This window comes from Prionailurus bengalensis, chromosome A2 (genome assembly GCF_016509475.1).
Source record: "Prionailurus bengalensis isolate Pbe53 chromosome A2, Fcat_Pben_1.1_paternal_pri, whole genome shotgun sequence".
In the NCBI taxonomy this organism is placed as follows: domain Eukaryota; kingdom Metazoa; phylum Chordata; class Mammalia; order Carnivora; family Felidae; genus Prionailurus; species Prionailurus bengalensis.
The window spans coordinates 91257763-91272361 of record NC_057348.1 but is presented as its reverse complement, the minus strand read 5'-3'; the positions used below and the strand labels follow the sequence as shown (position 1 = coordinate 91272361).

At 39.9% G+C, this 14599-nt stretch overlaps 1 protein-coding gene across 20 annotated transcripts in view; it reads right to left on the bottom strand.

Annotated features, from left to right (window-relative positions):
* The window catches only part of ADAM22 (ADAM metallopeptidase domain 22), a 238382-nt gene that overhangs the window by 81463 nt on the left and 142320 nt on the right, over positions 1 to 14599 (bottom strand). For all 20 annotated transcript variants that reach the window (XM_043588768.1, XM_043588769.1, XM_043588773.1 and 17 more), the window contains exons 5-6: positions 4990 to 5072; positions 590 to 653 (exon numbers count right to left, since the gene is read on the bottom strand). In XM_043588768.1, coding sequence (XP_043444703.1) covers positions 590 to 653; positions 4990 to 5072 — 147 coding nt within the window. The remainder of the gene's footprint in view (positions 1 to 589; positions 654 to 4989; positions 5073 to 14599) is intronic.

Genomic DNA, 14599 nt, shown 5'->3' with positions numbered 1-14599 from the left:
GTTTAAACCCTAACTCCTAATGTGACTGTATTTGGAGATTGGGCCTATGAGAAGGTACTAAAGGTTAAAACAGGTTTCAAGGGTGGGGCTGGGGTCCTTACAGGAAGAGGAAACACCAAAGCGCGCGCTCTCTCTCTCTCTCTCTCTCTCTCTCTCTCTGCCATGTGAACACAGAGTAAGAAGGAAGCCATCCCAATCGAAGGAGAGAGCCCTCGACAGACATGGACCCTGCCGGCACCTTGATCTTGGACTTCCAGCCACCACAACTGTGAGAAAATAAATTCCTGTTGTTCAAGCCACCCACTCTCTTATGATGACTGCCTGAGCAAACTAAGACAAATCACAGCACATTATGGTGGAGTTAGAACAAAAATGGAGGCTTCAGAACACCTGAGAAGGAAAGTATTTTCAGTATCCAGAGAAAGAGACAGACTTTAAAAAACACTTGTGGTTTTGACTTATTCAATATTCAATTATATCCTGACTCTAAAAATATGAAAATAGAGACAAAAAAAAAAGGAGGAAAAGGGAAGAGGGAAAGCCCCCAATATAAATTTTTACATTGGCCACAAGAAACAGGAGCACTTACTTGGGAGGTGTCATTCTCTTCTGGTTCAATGAGATAGGTGTGGTTCCCATCATAGAACATTCCACTGCCAAGGACAAGAAAATAATCAGGCATAGCCATCTTGCCTCAGAACAAGATCATTTTAAAATCAACAGCTGCCGAAGGATGAATTCACTTCTCAACACTCACTTCCCAGTCCCACCCATCATTGCCAGTTACACACCACATACCATAGACACACAGACACACACACATTCCCCATATACCACACCACACACACCCTACTTACCACACACCACACACATACACACACACCCCACATACACCCCCACATACCACACATACACAGCACATACAGATTACATACTACATACCACACACCATACCCCACAAACCTCCCAATACCACACCCCACATACACATACACACTGCACCACATCACACGTGGGTAAACACACACACACACACACACACACACACACACACACACACACTACTAAAGGGAAAGGCCCGTTCCTCTGACTCCCCATAAACAGCAGGGTCTCCTCATCCTGACCCTTCCCAGGTTCAGGGTTATCATTCTTTAACTGTGGTCCATTATTCCTCCCTCCAACACGTAATTTTAAAACTTTATATGCAAATAGTCACCTGGAGAGCTTGTAAAATTGTAAAACTTTCAGGGCCTTCCTCAGATTTCTTGGCTAGGGCCCAGGAAGCTGCATTTTAAACAAATCCCAGGTGGTTCTGACGCAGGTTGTCAGGGACTACACTGAGATTTGCCTATCTACCACACACCTGAAACGTTCTCTGGTAACAAGAGATGATGCATTTCAACAATTTACCATGCGCTAAAAACTTGACACTCATTTGAATCGCTTCCACAAATGTGTGAGGGAGGCAAACTTGTACGTTTGCCTATATTCATTTTACAAGAAATGAAACCAAAGCTCAAAGAGATGAAGTAACCTGACCAAATTACATAACCAGGAAGATCAGAGGCGGGAACAGAGAGCCCAGGCAGATTGGTTCCTGAACTGCCTATCTGCAGTTGGCTACCTCTTCATCCATTCACTCATTCAGCACACACTTATAGAGCACCTACAATAGACTGCTCTAAGTGCTGGGGGCACCATAGTGGACAAAACAGATGATTTTTCTGCCCTCATGGTGCTCATGTGTATTGCAGGGAAGACAGACAAAAAATATATAGTCAACAAGTATATATATATATATAGATATAAACAGCAAGCAGATTGTTTTGTTTAAATAATCTAGGGTATTATTTCCTCTTGCATTAAGTTGGTGTCCAGTGTGAAAGTCAGTGACCTTTATTGGATCTAAACATCATGACACACAGGGTAAAGAAATCAGATTCTGACATCATATATATCTAGAAGATTCTGGCTCCCTATATGATAATGTGACATCACTAACTCTTTAACTATTAAAAAGCGTATGTGTTTTATTTGTTTTGAGGATTGACACCTTTCGGTTGTATTTATATAAAATTCCAATAAGTATATCAAGTCCACACAGAGTATACTTTTGATAAAAACTAGCATCCAAGACCTATTTATTATAGGCTAATAGAGCTGATTTTTTAAAAGGCTGGATCAAAACAAGATTTTGAAAAGAAACAGCCATTCTTAAAAATTGCCACAAGAGGGCAATAAACTTACATCTGATCCCATTCTTTTAGGTTCCTATACTTACAGGATTTTGTCATAACATCAAACATACCAGGACCAAAATACTGCCTGTTAGTCCTCTGAATTTGAAAAAAAAAAAAAATGTGCAATCCTGAGAAACTTAACAGAAACCCATGGGGGAAGGGGATGAAAAAAAAGAAAAAAAAAAAAGAGGTTAGAGTGGGAGAGCGCCAAAGCATAAGAGACTCTTAAAAACTGAGAACAAACTGAGGGTTGATGGGGGATGGGAGGGAGGAGAGGGTAGGTGATGGGTATTGAAGAGGGCATCTTTTGGGATGAGTGCTGGGTGTTGTATGGAAACCAATTTGACAATAAATTTCATATACTAAAAAAAATAAAAAATCAAAACTTAAAAAAATTAAAATTTTTTTTAAATGTGCATTTTCTGGTTCTTTATGGAAAAGATATAAAAATATGCATCTTTCCCCCCCTTCATGTTCTTCAACTGAATTCAGTAAATCAAGAAAAATGAGAGATCTATGTATGTACTTGGTAAATTACTAAAGATGAGTCATGGATGAAATAATCTATTTCATATCCAAATCAATGTAATTGATACAATATAAATTATTTAATATTTAGTAATATCCTCTAAAATATTTGTCAGCAATTTTTTTCAGAAAGTAAAATCAACATGAGGATAATTAATAATAAATAACAAAATGGATCAAGAGTAAATTTATCCAACACTCTCACAAAGGTCTAAGAACACCCAAACATGCTTATACACAATCCTGACAGTGTTCCTAGACACATGATGCATTTTCTGTTTGTTTCTTTTTGTTTCATTTTAAACAGAAAGTTTTCTCACGACAGAGGTAAATTTTACCTAGTTAAAACAACTGAAGCTGCCTCAGAGTGATACTCCTGATATAGTCACTAAAGTTTCCTTAAAGTTTCTTTTCCATCCTCCTTCAAATGACTGTGTAAGGTTAGTAGCAAGCTCCTGGTCACCAGAGTCCCTGGAAGGCAGTGACACCTTCTCATTGCTTCTCACAACATGCTGTTTGGAAAACTGGAAGACAAAGTGGAATAAGCCCTGGGCAAGATGCTTACATGGGAACTTTGGGTTGAGATGGTAAGAGGAAGAGAAGGAGAAAAAAGCCTCTTCCTATTTATATCACTGTCATACATTTGTTGTCACGAATGTCGATGGGCCCAGGGTACCGCTCTTAGCAGAAAGCTGTGCTCATCTTGAGATGAGTTGTAACAATTTTATTACTGAAGGGGACTTTAAATTTATTTTTACAGATAAGAAAACCAAGACCATATGAAGCATGGATTCCTGTTTGTAAAAATGTCTCTTTAGTCAAAGACTGTAATCAAAGTAAGTAAACGTCTTTCAGAGCAAACAATCAGCAGATAGAGGTCTTCCATGCTCTTGGGCATCTGGTGTCATTCCTCTGGTTCCTCATACTCTCTACCTTCTGCCTCTCGCATACCTACTGCCCAAGTCTGACTGGAGGCACCACTTAGGCAGACTAGCTCGATTTCCTGGATTTCCCATTAGAACTCTTTCCTAATGTTCTTCTGCCTAGCCCTCTCTCTTGGAAGGCTCTATCAAAGCCTATTCCAGGGCCCACTCTACCTACTCAGACGGCATTTCTGCGGAGGCCTCAAGCACTACCTCATTCCCCAGTGCCCACTCTCTATTTGCATTTTTCTATTACTTTCTCTCTCAAAGAAAACATACCTATCTCATTCCATAGTAGGAAGCTGAGCTAGTTTTAGCTCCCCCCACAGGACTGTGAGCTGTTGTGGACAGGAGTCATGTTCTCATTGCCTCGATTTTCCCAGGGGCTGGCACATAGCAGACACTCAATAACTGCTAGCTACACAAAAAAGCCAGGTCTCTAACTTGGGAACTGACAGGATGCATTTTAAATTTTCCAAGAAAAAAATTAACAAAACTAAAGTGCTGGTTTCTTCCACATCCAAAAAAAAAAGTAAAACAAACAAGGAAGAACTGAGATGATTTAGCTTCAGTAGAATGCAGAGGAGTGACACGGTAGCTTCACACGGTGTTAACAAAACAAGTAAGAGCTGGCCACCTGTGTGTCACCATTAGCGACAGAACAGAGGAAGTGGATGTATTCCCATGTTAAACATCAGCAAACATTCTTTGATAATGAAGGTTATGAGAAAGGAAGCAAGGCCCCGAAGAAGGATGAACTCCATTCCTTGGAGGTTTCCGAGAACAGACAGACGCTCCCACAAGCTTGCTGTGGGTTTTAGGTGGGATTCTGGCCAAACAATGGGCTCCAACACATGAGCTCTTGAGGTGATTTGCAGTCTACTGTCTTTGTACAAGGAGTCAAGAGTTTCCACCTACTAAAATTTCTACTATTCCATAAAAGTATAAAAACTAGCATCAAGAAGGAGTAGGGGCAGAATGGTACCAAGGGTCTAAACACCCAGAGAAACAGAGACCCACATTATGCAAACCGCTCCTGTCCCAACTTGGATGAAACTAGAAAATGCTTCAAACATCACCATAGGGTGTCATATCATAACTCCAAAGACCCTGGCCTGTTTCCGCAACTCTAATTTAAAAATCTACCTGGTTTCGAAACCTCAGAAGAAAGTAAGATCAGATCCGTTGCTGACTTAAAATTATTTCTTGACATAAGAATTTTGATTACAGTGCATTAAAAATAAAGAAAGTAAGTGACTGAAAGAGTGGATAGTACAAAAAATTGGGGGGACACTTACTGAAGTCCATGGCATGTTGACAATGCAACAAATGAAGCAGGGTTTCCTCGGACACGGCCCTGGTAGTAGCAATGTTCTCCTCCCTGGAAACAGAAACCGAGAGCATAAGCCTCCACCATCGCCAGGAGCATCACCCACGTCATTCCTCAGGTTCCAGTGCACACCACAACTCCATGTCTAAAGCTCTGCAGAATATTTCGTTATTCAGATTAGTGCTATCAGACCTCTTCTAACAGAATTATTCATAAACACTCCAAGCGAGCCAACTCCAAATCAAAAGATGAAGAAATAAAAGTTGACTTAACTTGCCTTTTATGTAGGTGATGATAGAAAGAGCAAAGAAATAGATACTGAAATACATCTGTGGCTCCTGCATCAGGATCAGTTGAATCATCTATCTCCCCAGTCATGAGAAACTCAACCTAGAGCACCAGCAAGATGATGCTCTTTCACATACAGCTAAGTACAAAAGACTATAAATCATTCCAGAGTCACTAAATTAAACTGATGGAGGAAAATACCTATTTTTATAGTGTTTATAGCAAAACTTGACAAATTTATACTATTTTGTTCTCCAATCATGAATGGCTTTCCCAGGAAGCTGTCTGGGTGGGGTTTGAAATTCCAAACTTTCTTCTAGCAGCTGGTTACATTAACTAAAATCCCACAAGACTCATTTCTTTGGATTAAACGTTCCTGGAAAAGGTAATAGGATAAATCCTCTGCCATCTCAGGGTTTGGTGCCTCAGTCTTCAAATACCTGCCACTCAGAGCATAGTCTAGAAACCAGCAGCACTAACACCCCCAGGAGCTGGTTAGAAATGCAGTTTCAAACTCCAGCCCCAACCTACCTACTTATTATAATCGGCATTTTAACAAGGCCCCTGTTGACCCATATGCACATTAAAATTTGAGAACTATTGTTCTAAATGGCCTCTTCCATTCCTCCACTAATCTCCTATTTCTTCAGAAGCTGAAAGCTGCTACTTCAACTGATCCACTGAGATGTGAAAGAATGAAATCAGAAGGACTTGAAGAATGGATGGTTTAAAGGGGCAAATGCTACCTGCCTTATAGTCTGACTTTAGGACTAATCCTACCTCAAATATTCAGTACTTGACAAGTAGAGGGGAGAGAACAGAAAGACACAGGATGTAACAAGCCTGAAGACATTTTCTGCACTGGAATCCCAAGGAAGGCAGCTGGGCCTGTAACTTCTGCTCCTCGTGAGATAATCCTACAGGATCTGGGGGACCTCAGCTGCAGTGAGGGGGCAGAGAATAGGCACTGGAGCTAGTCTGCCTAATCCTGTGACATCACCAAATCTCCAAAGGAGTCACTGAGCATCATGAACTGAGGAATGCAGTTGGATTTGATGGACGGTAAGAACGGGGGGTACTTCACCTATAAGCCTGGCAGGGGGTATAACCCAATAGGCCACAGAACTGTATTTCTGTCCTAGGAAATACAGACAGACACCAACTTTCTGCATAGGGCTGGTTTGGTGTAGATGCTAACTGCATGAGCTATCAGCTCCTTCATTTACTGGCTGTGTGACCTCAGGCAAGTTACAGGCCATCTGGCAAATGTGGGCAACAATTTCAGAGGGGTGTTCAGACCATTAAAGAAGTAAAATGCAGAAAGGGCTTAGAATAATGCTTGCCACTTAATAAGCACTTAATAAATGCTTGCTACTGTTATAATTACTGTGTGTCAATTATTCAATGTGCATACACAATCACCTTAAATCCCTACATCAATCCTATAAAGAAATATTGCTCCCTCTGTTCTACACAGGAGGTCACAACCTTAAGAGTGAAGGTTGTCCACCTGGGAAGTTGCGAAGTAGAGATGCAAACTTTATGTGAATGTGTAAATGCAAGCCCTGTGTCATTTCCCCTACACTACTTATGAGTTGGGCCTAGAACCTGTAGGGTGTCTAGTGAAAACCTAACCTTTCCCCCAGGCTGCTTCTTTAGGGGTTTTGTTTGTTTTAATTTATTTTTTGAGTAGAGCTAGGAGTACATTTAACAGAGTTTAAAATATCTTCTGTTGTGAATTATCCATAACATTAGATTGTAAATTAGAACTCACTATGTTTCAAAAGACCTTGTTTTCCTGGAAACATCTAATTGGACCAACAACACTCTAGCTTTCTACTCAACAGACAAGAGGGGCCAAGAGTCAATGGGGTCACCTGGATACAGAGATAATTCTATCTAAAAATGTTTCCCTCTATTGGATAGTTACTAAATAACCCCATCAGATCTCTTTCTGAAGTCTAAGACTGTAGTGAAGAGCAGATATAAAGATAGTAGAAACAGGTGGCTCAGTTGGTTGAGCATCCAGCTCTTAGTTTCTGCTCATGTCATGATCTCACAGTTTGTGGGTTTGAGCCTCGTGTCAGGCTCTTTGCCAACAATGCAGGGCCTGCTTGGACTTCTCTATCTCCCTCTCTCTCTACCCCTCCCCTGTGCTCTCTCTCTCTCTCTCAAAAAAAAAAAAAAAAAAAAAAAAAAAAAACTTAAAAAAAAAGCAGAAACAAAAAAGATAATCACAAGAATTATGGTATCAAATTAGGGAACAATGGAAGTTGACAAGTCACTGTACGTGGGGAAAATATGTCAGAGGCAAAGGCACATAAGAAATCTTTTATAAACTACTAAAGTTTTCTTTAAAATGCCAACTCTCGGGGCGCCTGGGTGGCGCAGTCGGTTAAGCGTCCGACTTCAGCCAGGTCACGATCTCGCGGTCCGTGAGTTCGAGCCCCGCATCAGGCTCTGGGCTGATGGCTCAGAGCCTGGAGCCTGTTTCCGATTCTGTGTCTCCCTCTCTCTCTGCCCCTCCCCCGTTCATGCTCTGTCTCTCTCTGTCCCAAAAATAAATAAACGTTGAAAAAAACAAAATTAAAAAATAATAATAATAAAAAAAAAATTAAAATGCCAACTCTGGAAACATGTTATAGTAAATCATAAAAAAAAAAAAGAATTCATGTTTTAAAACAATCTTCCAATATACTGGGACTAAATAGATGATTAGATAATGGAAAACAATCTTTTACTAATTTCTGATTCTGAAAAATAGGAGTCAATCCAAAAACAGCATATGATTGAGACCCATCTGCACAAAAGCCTAACACTGCAAATGAAGCGAAGAGCTCAATATGGTTGACTCATTATCAAATGTTTCCATGACACTTCAAGAGAAGCACAAACAACAGGGGGTAAAATCTCTTCAATTGGGCTATTTACAATTCCTATCCTGAGGCTCTTCACTGATGGTACATGCAATTCTTCTAAATACTGATGAGAATTAATTTCTGTGTTGTGATTTTTTAAGGGATTATTAACCAGATAGCAATAGTTATTAAAATAAGAACTAAAGCAATGAAGTTTTACATTGAAATTATTAATTTATTATTAAAAGAAATAAAATAAGTATTGCTTCTCAGCCTTTTGGGTAAGATCAAGTGTAAAATACATAAAATAAATTTAATAGATTTTGAGTTTTTACGTAACTTTTTATCCAGTATTTTATTTATTTTTTGTTTACCCAGTATTTAAAAATAAAAACATGCTTACAGAAAAATTCTAAGAATTCAGGAGGTACATGACAAAGAGTAAAAAAATATCTCCTTCATAAACACTGTCCAGGCTATAGATGACTCCTAAAAAGTAAGCATGTTTGGCAGATTTTGTGTGCTGTATCAGGAATGGTCTGTATGGTATATTTAAGGAAATACCTAAATACACAGATATCTATTTCAGTGCACAAATGGGTTGTACACTGGGCACACTGTTCTGCCACTTAATTTTTTTCCTTTAAGTTAACCTTGACATCTTTGTGTATCAATATCTCATTCTTCCAGTGATGGCATAATATTCCATTAGAGGGGTGAACCATGATTTATTTAAATAGTCCTGTACTAACAGACATTTAGATTATTTCCATATTTGTTTGTTGTCATAAACAACACTGCAAACATCCTTTAACATATTTTGTGCAATTCTGTCGCTATGTCTGTAGAACACATTACTAAATGTGGATCTGGCAGGTCAAAAAATATGTGCATTTTAAATTTAAAAAAATACTTTAAGAAGCAAATAAAATTGTGTATCTTTGCACTTGTATCTTAAAAGAGGCACTCCATTTGAAAATAAAAACAGTATACTGCAAAAAAGATGACTCCTTAAGCCAACTTTCTCGAGTATTATCAATTATAAAAGTTCTCCATATCTTCATACAACTTTCTTGAGGAACCAGATGCTTTATGAAAGTAGGTATTATAAATAATAATCTAAGACAGATGTAGGAAAAGAAAAAAGCCAGCAGCACATCCTAATAGAGTTCGGCTCTTTATCCGACTGCCAGTCAGAGCTTTATTCCTTAAAGTCTCTTTTGTTCCAGAAATAAATCCACTGTCATTGAAACTTTCTTCGTACTCCTGGATTTAGTAACACAATCATAATAGTACAGATGTTTATTTTTAGCTAATTAAATAGTTATAGCTAAAAAAAATTACCCACCTCTATAAAAATGAAATGTATGATAGCTCCATTGGTTTACTTCCCCCTGGACAACAGGCTTATTGTAATTTTTATTCTAGGGAAGTCAAAATAATCACTTACTTGCAATATTCAAAGACAAACCACATTTTTATTAAATAGCCAGAAAGATCTCAAAACAGAAACAGAGTTTATTATAAATACGATAAACTGAAAGCACTAAGGAAGTTACACAGACTGGGTTACAAAACTATAAAAATCCAATAAAGGGAACCAATTGGAGCGCAGCACCAAGGCCACAGTCATTTGCCCTCCATTCAGACCCTCAAAGGAAATTCTGCAACTTTCATCAGTTCCAAGAGGAGCGGAGCCAGGGTTACCTCCTCTAAAGAGCCTTCTCTGAATCCCTCCTCTTCACAAATTACTCTTCCTAAACCTCTTTGAATTTTCATATATTTTCAGGTCTGTACTCCACCTCATTACTATGTCCCCCACTAGACCATGGTGTCTATGTTTATATCTCCAAGTGTGCTGTTAGAAAACTGCGAATCTCAAGTTTCCTCATCAATAAAATGGGGATAATATCTACCCACACTGCTTCACAGACATATGCGAAGGATTCCAGGAGATAACAAATTAAAGTCCACTGTAAACTGCTATATAAATAGGTGAGAGGTGCAGTTGGGGAATATTTACTCAATGAAAGATTCTATCATGCCCCTTGAGCTAGGATTCTGTTAATTTATTGTCAAGACGAACAATTCAGGGCATTAATTAATAGGAATACACCAGAACAGTGGTTCTCAATCTTGGCTGCATATCAGAATCACCTGGGGAGGTTTTAAAATCCCATTGGGGCGCCTGGGTGGCTCAGTTAAGCGACTGATTCATGGCTCAGGCCATGATCTCCTGGTACCTGAGTTTGAGCCCTGAACCACATTCTGTGCTGACAGGGCAGAGCCTGGAGCCTGCTTTGGATTCTTTGTCTCCTTCTCTTTGCCCCTCCCTCCCCCCATGCACTCTGTCTCTCTCTCTCTTTCTCTCTCTCTCTCTCAAAAATAAACATTAAAAAAAATTTTTTTAGGGGCATCTGGGTGGCTCAGTCGGTTAACCGTGTGACTTCAGCTCAGGTCATGATTTCATGGTCTGTGAGTTCGAGCCCCGCATCAGGCTCTGTGCTGACAGGGCAGAGCCTGGAGCCTGCTTTGGATTCTGTGTCTCCCCCTCTTTCTACCCCTCCCCTGCTCATGCTCTGTCTCTCTCTAAAAAATAAACAAACATTAAAAAAATTTTTTTTAGTCCCAATGCCCAGGCCATACTCCAAATCAATTAAGCCATAATCTCTGGAGACAGGGCCCAGTCATCAGCAACTTTATAAATGTTCTCAGTGATTCAATGAAGCTGCAGGGGTTGAGAAGCCCTGCACTGGAGAACAGTTGCTCAGGAGCAGTGGTTCCCAAAACTATTCCCCAAAGCAAAGCCTCACTGTGATAGGCTTTGTGAACCAAATGATTCCCAGGCCTTTCCTCAGACCTACTGAAGCAGAACGTCCAAGGAGGCAGGGCTCTAGGTTTTTTAGAATTACAAAAAGTTCCCCAGGTGGTTTTGAATATTGTATTTGGAATTACTAACCTAAAAATACTCAACCCAATAGGAAATCATCCCCATGTAGGCACATGGGTGGCTCAGTCAGCTGAGCATCCAACTCATGGTTTCAGCTCAGGTCATGATCTCATGGCTCACAGGTTTGAGCCCTAAGTCAGGCTTCATGCTGACAGTGTGCAGCCTACTTGAAATTCTCCCTCTCTCTCTCTCTCTCTCTCTCTCTCTCTCTCTGCCCTAACCTCCCCACCACCCAGCTCACACTCTACTCCTGCTCTCTCAAAATAAACTTAAAAAAAGCAGTTTCCATCACAATAACATGTACTTGTTAGAAATACAAGTTCCTGGGGCCCCTGGGTGGCTTAGTCAGTTGGGCCTCTGACTCTTGATTTTGGCTCAGGTCATGATCTCATGATTCCTGGGTTCGAACTCCACATCAGGCTCTGCAATGACAGCGTGGAGTCTGCTTAGGATTCTTCCTTTGTTTCTCTCTGTCCCCCCACCCGACTCATGCTGTCTCTCTGTCACATGAAATAAATAAATAAATAAACAAACAAATAAATGAAAGAAAGAGAAGGAAGGAAGGAAGGAAGGAAGGAAGGAAGGAAGGAAAGAAAGAAAGAAAGAAAGAAAGAAAGAAAGAAAGAAAGAAAGAAAGAAAGAAAGAAAGAAAGAAAGAAAAATTCTCAAGCCTCACCCTAGACTTAATCCAATCCGACGGTCTGGGGATGTGTTTTTGCCAACCCGCCAGCTGACTTCAATGCACTCTAGACTTTGAGAACAACTGCTTTACACCACACCTGTCCTCAGAGCCCCTCACTGCTGAGCTCCCTGAAATCGTACACTAGTTCCTCAGCAGACTCTTAATGAAGCAGAAAGGACGTAAACAGCCACAGCTCTTCTCCACTCCTTTTCCTGTTTTCCCCAGAGCAGCCGGCTTTATAAGAAACAATATGGAAGGTTAAAAGTGAGCCAAGAATATGTGAGAGTTCTACTGTGGACAGAGTCATGAAAAGCAGCACTACTTTTTGTAGGTGAGGTGCTGGTAAGTAGGATGCTTTGGCCTGCATTACAAAACCCAGAGTGATCAATTGTTCTGGTTAGATTAAGATCAAGGGGGCCTCACAGGATGCAAGTTATTCAGTGCTACATCCATGAAAACCACAGGAAAATAAAGATGATGTGGTCACCATAAAAGGGACAAGGCCAGTGGAGACACTACCAGATCAAATTGTCAACCTGGAAACCCTTGTGTTCCTGCTCTGCTCCCTGGGTCATAGCCCTCTCCCTGTCCATGGGTACCAGTTCCAGGACCAGCCTTCTGCCTTGCAGATCAGGGCTTATTCCAGTCATCCTTCTCTATGGGTGAGATCTCTGCTCACTCTAGCACAGTGGTTCTGAGCCCTGGACACACATTAATATCACAGGGGAAGCTTTTAAAACAATACCAAGCCTCACTTCATACCAGTTATATTAGAATCTCTACAGGTGGGACCTGGCATTTTTAAAATCTATCCAGATGATTCCAATATGCTGCCATGATTGAGAAGCTATGCTCTAGCCAATACCCCTTTGCAAGAACTGAAGCCCTGCTGTTGAACTTTACTGTATACTAGATTCCTCCCAGGCATGTACACTGCCCAGACTTCTGTTTGTGGCCACGCGGCTGAAATCTATTCCACCAGGTGCTTGCCTACAATAACCTATTTCCAATTTCGTCTTGAGTAGTATCAACATGAGGAACCCACCCTTTTCTTACCTTTACCCTCCCTCCCAATGGTGACAAATGGTGCTTTCAGTCATTATTCAGTCAGGAGTATACCACATCTCCCTAGTGCCATCTGCATCAAGGAAATTCCTAGAAAAGCAAAATCTTATTATGTTGGAGAGGATCTACCAACCCACCCGGATTAAAATTCATAATTTGGGATTACAAAGAATCAGAGCAGATTCGCAAAAGTGACATAGACTAAACACCTCTTCAGGTACAAAGTATAAGAGTATTTGATTCTACAGGCTCTCAAAGAAAAGTGGAGAGAAAGATAATCTCATCTCATTTTACAGTAAGTTAAAAATTAAAGAACACTACCACATGGTGGTCCCCAAATGCCAATAATCCATGGGTCTATACTAATGCAGGTCAAAATCTCTACCAGTTCATGCCAAAATGAGAAAAATAATTACAATGTTGTCAGTTTTTAATAAAGCTAAATGTACTTAATTTTTATATAACTTCCTGTTGTTTTGAGATTAGTCCATTCCTTCCCTTTGATTATTAAACTTAAGCATTTTTAAATTTTTTAAAAAATCTTTATTTTCAGGGTAATTTTAGACACAAAAAAGTTGCAAAGATGGTGCCCAGAGTTCTAGTATACCTAATCACCCAGTTTCTCCCACTGTTAACATCTTACATTACCTGAGTACATTTGTAAAAACTAAGAAATTGACCTCAGTACATTACTATTTAATAGACTTTGAGCACTGAGATTTTACCAGTGTTTCCACTAATTTCCTCTTTCTGTTCCAGGATCTAACCCAGGGTACTATACTGCATTAGTTGTCATACTCATTTTCTGTGAATTGGTGACAATAGCAAATAGAATTTAAGTAATATGAAAGGGTTGTTTCCTATACAGTGAAAATTAAAAGACTGGCAATCCTATAATGATCTCCATAATTTGTTTTGTTAGTATGCTGGGCTATAAAATATAACTCTGGGATGAATAGTATAAGTGAATACTTCCTAGGCTTTAACTTCATTCACACTATAAGTTTTCAAAAGATTTTTTTAACACCCTTATGTAATCAGTTTAATTTAGGTGACTGGTTAAAAATATATTTTTTAAAATAACCCATGGACATAAATTCTAAAAGATTAGTCAATAACACTTTGCTATAATAAAAATCTAGGACCCTTTGTTTTCTGTGATTGTTCTGGATTATCCTTTCAAGGATGTTCATATACTGGACGGCCTTGAAAGATAGAGATATCTCCCTCTAGAGCAAAAAGCTAAACATGTTTACTTCCTATTTATTTTTTATATTTACTTATTTTTGAGAGACAGAGAGAGACAGAGCGTGAGCAAGAGAGGGGCAGAGAGAGAGAGAGAGAGAGAGAGAGAGAGAGAGAGAGAGAATCAAAAGCAGGCTCCAGGCTCTGAGCTGTCAGGACAGAGCCTGACACAGGGCTCGAACCCATGAACTGTGAGATCATGACCTGAGCTGAAGTTGGACGCTTAACTGATTGAGCCACCCAGGTGCCCCTGCTTCCTATTACAAAAGATCTAGGTTTCCTAAATTCAGAATTTCTCTCTAGTAACATGACACACCATGTGTGCAGGTGTCACCCAGTCCCTCTGTTAGCCCCTGGGAATTAAGGCTCAAGACACAAATAAAAGAAAATGTTGATGTTCTGGCTATTGCTATTGCTATGAGATATAAAGTCCTTTGTCTCTGACCCAGGATCTCCTCTCTTCTGCTAGCACAGATGAAATTGCAGCAGG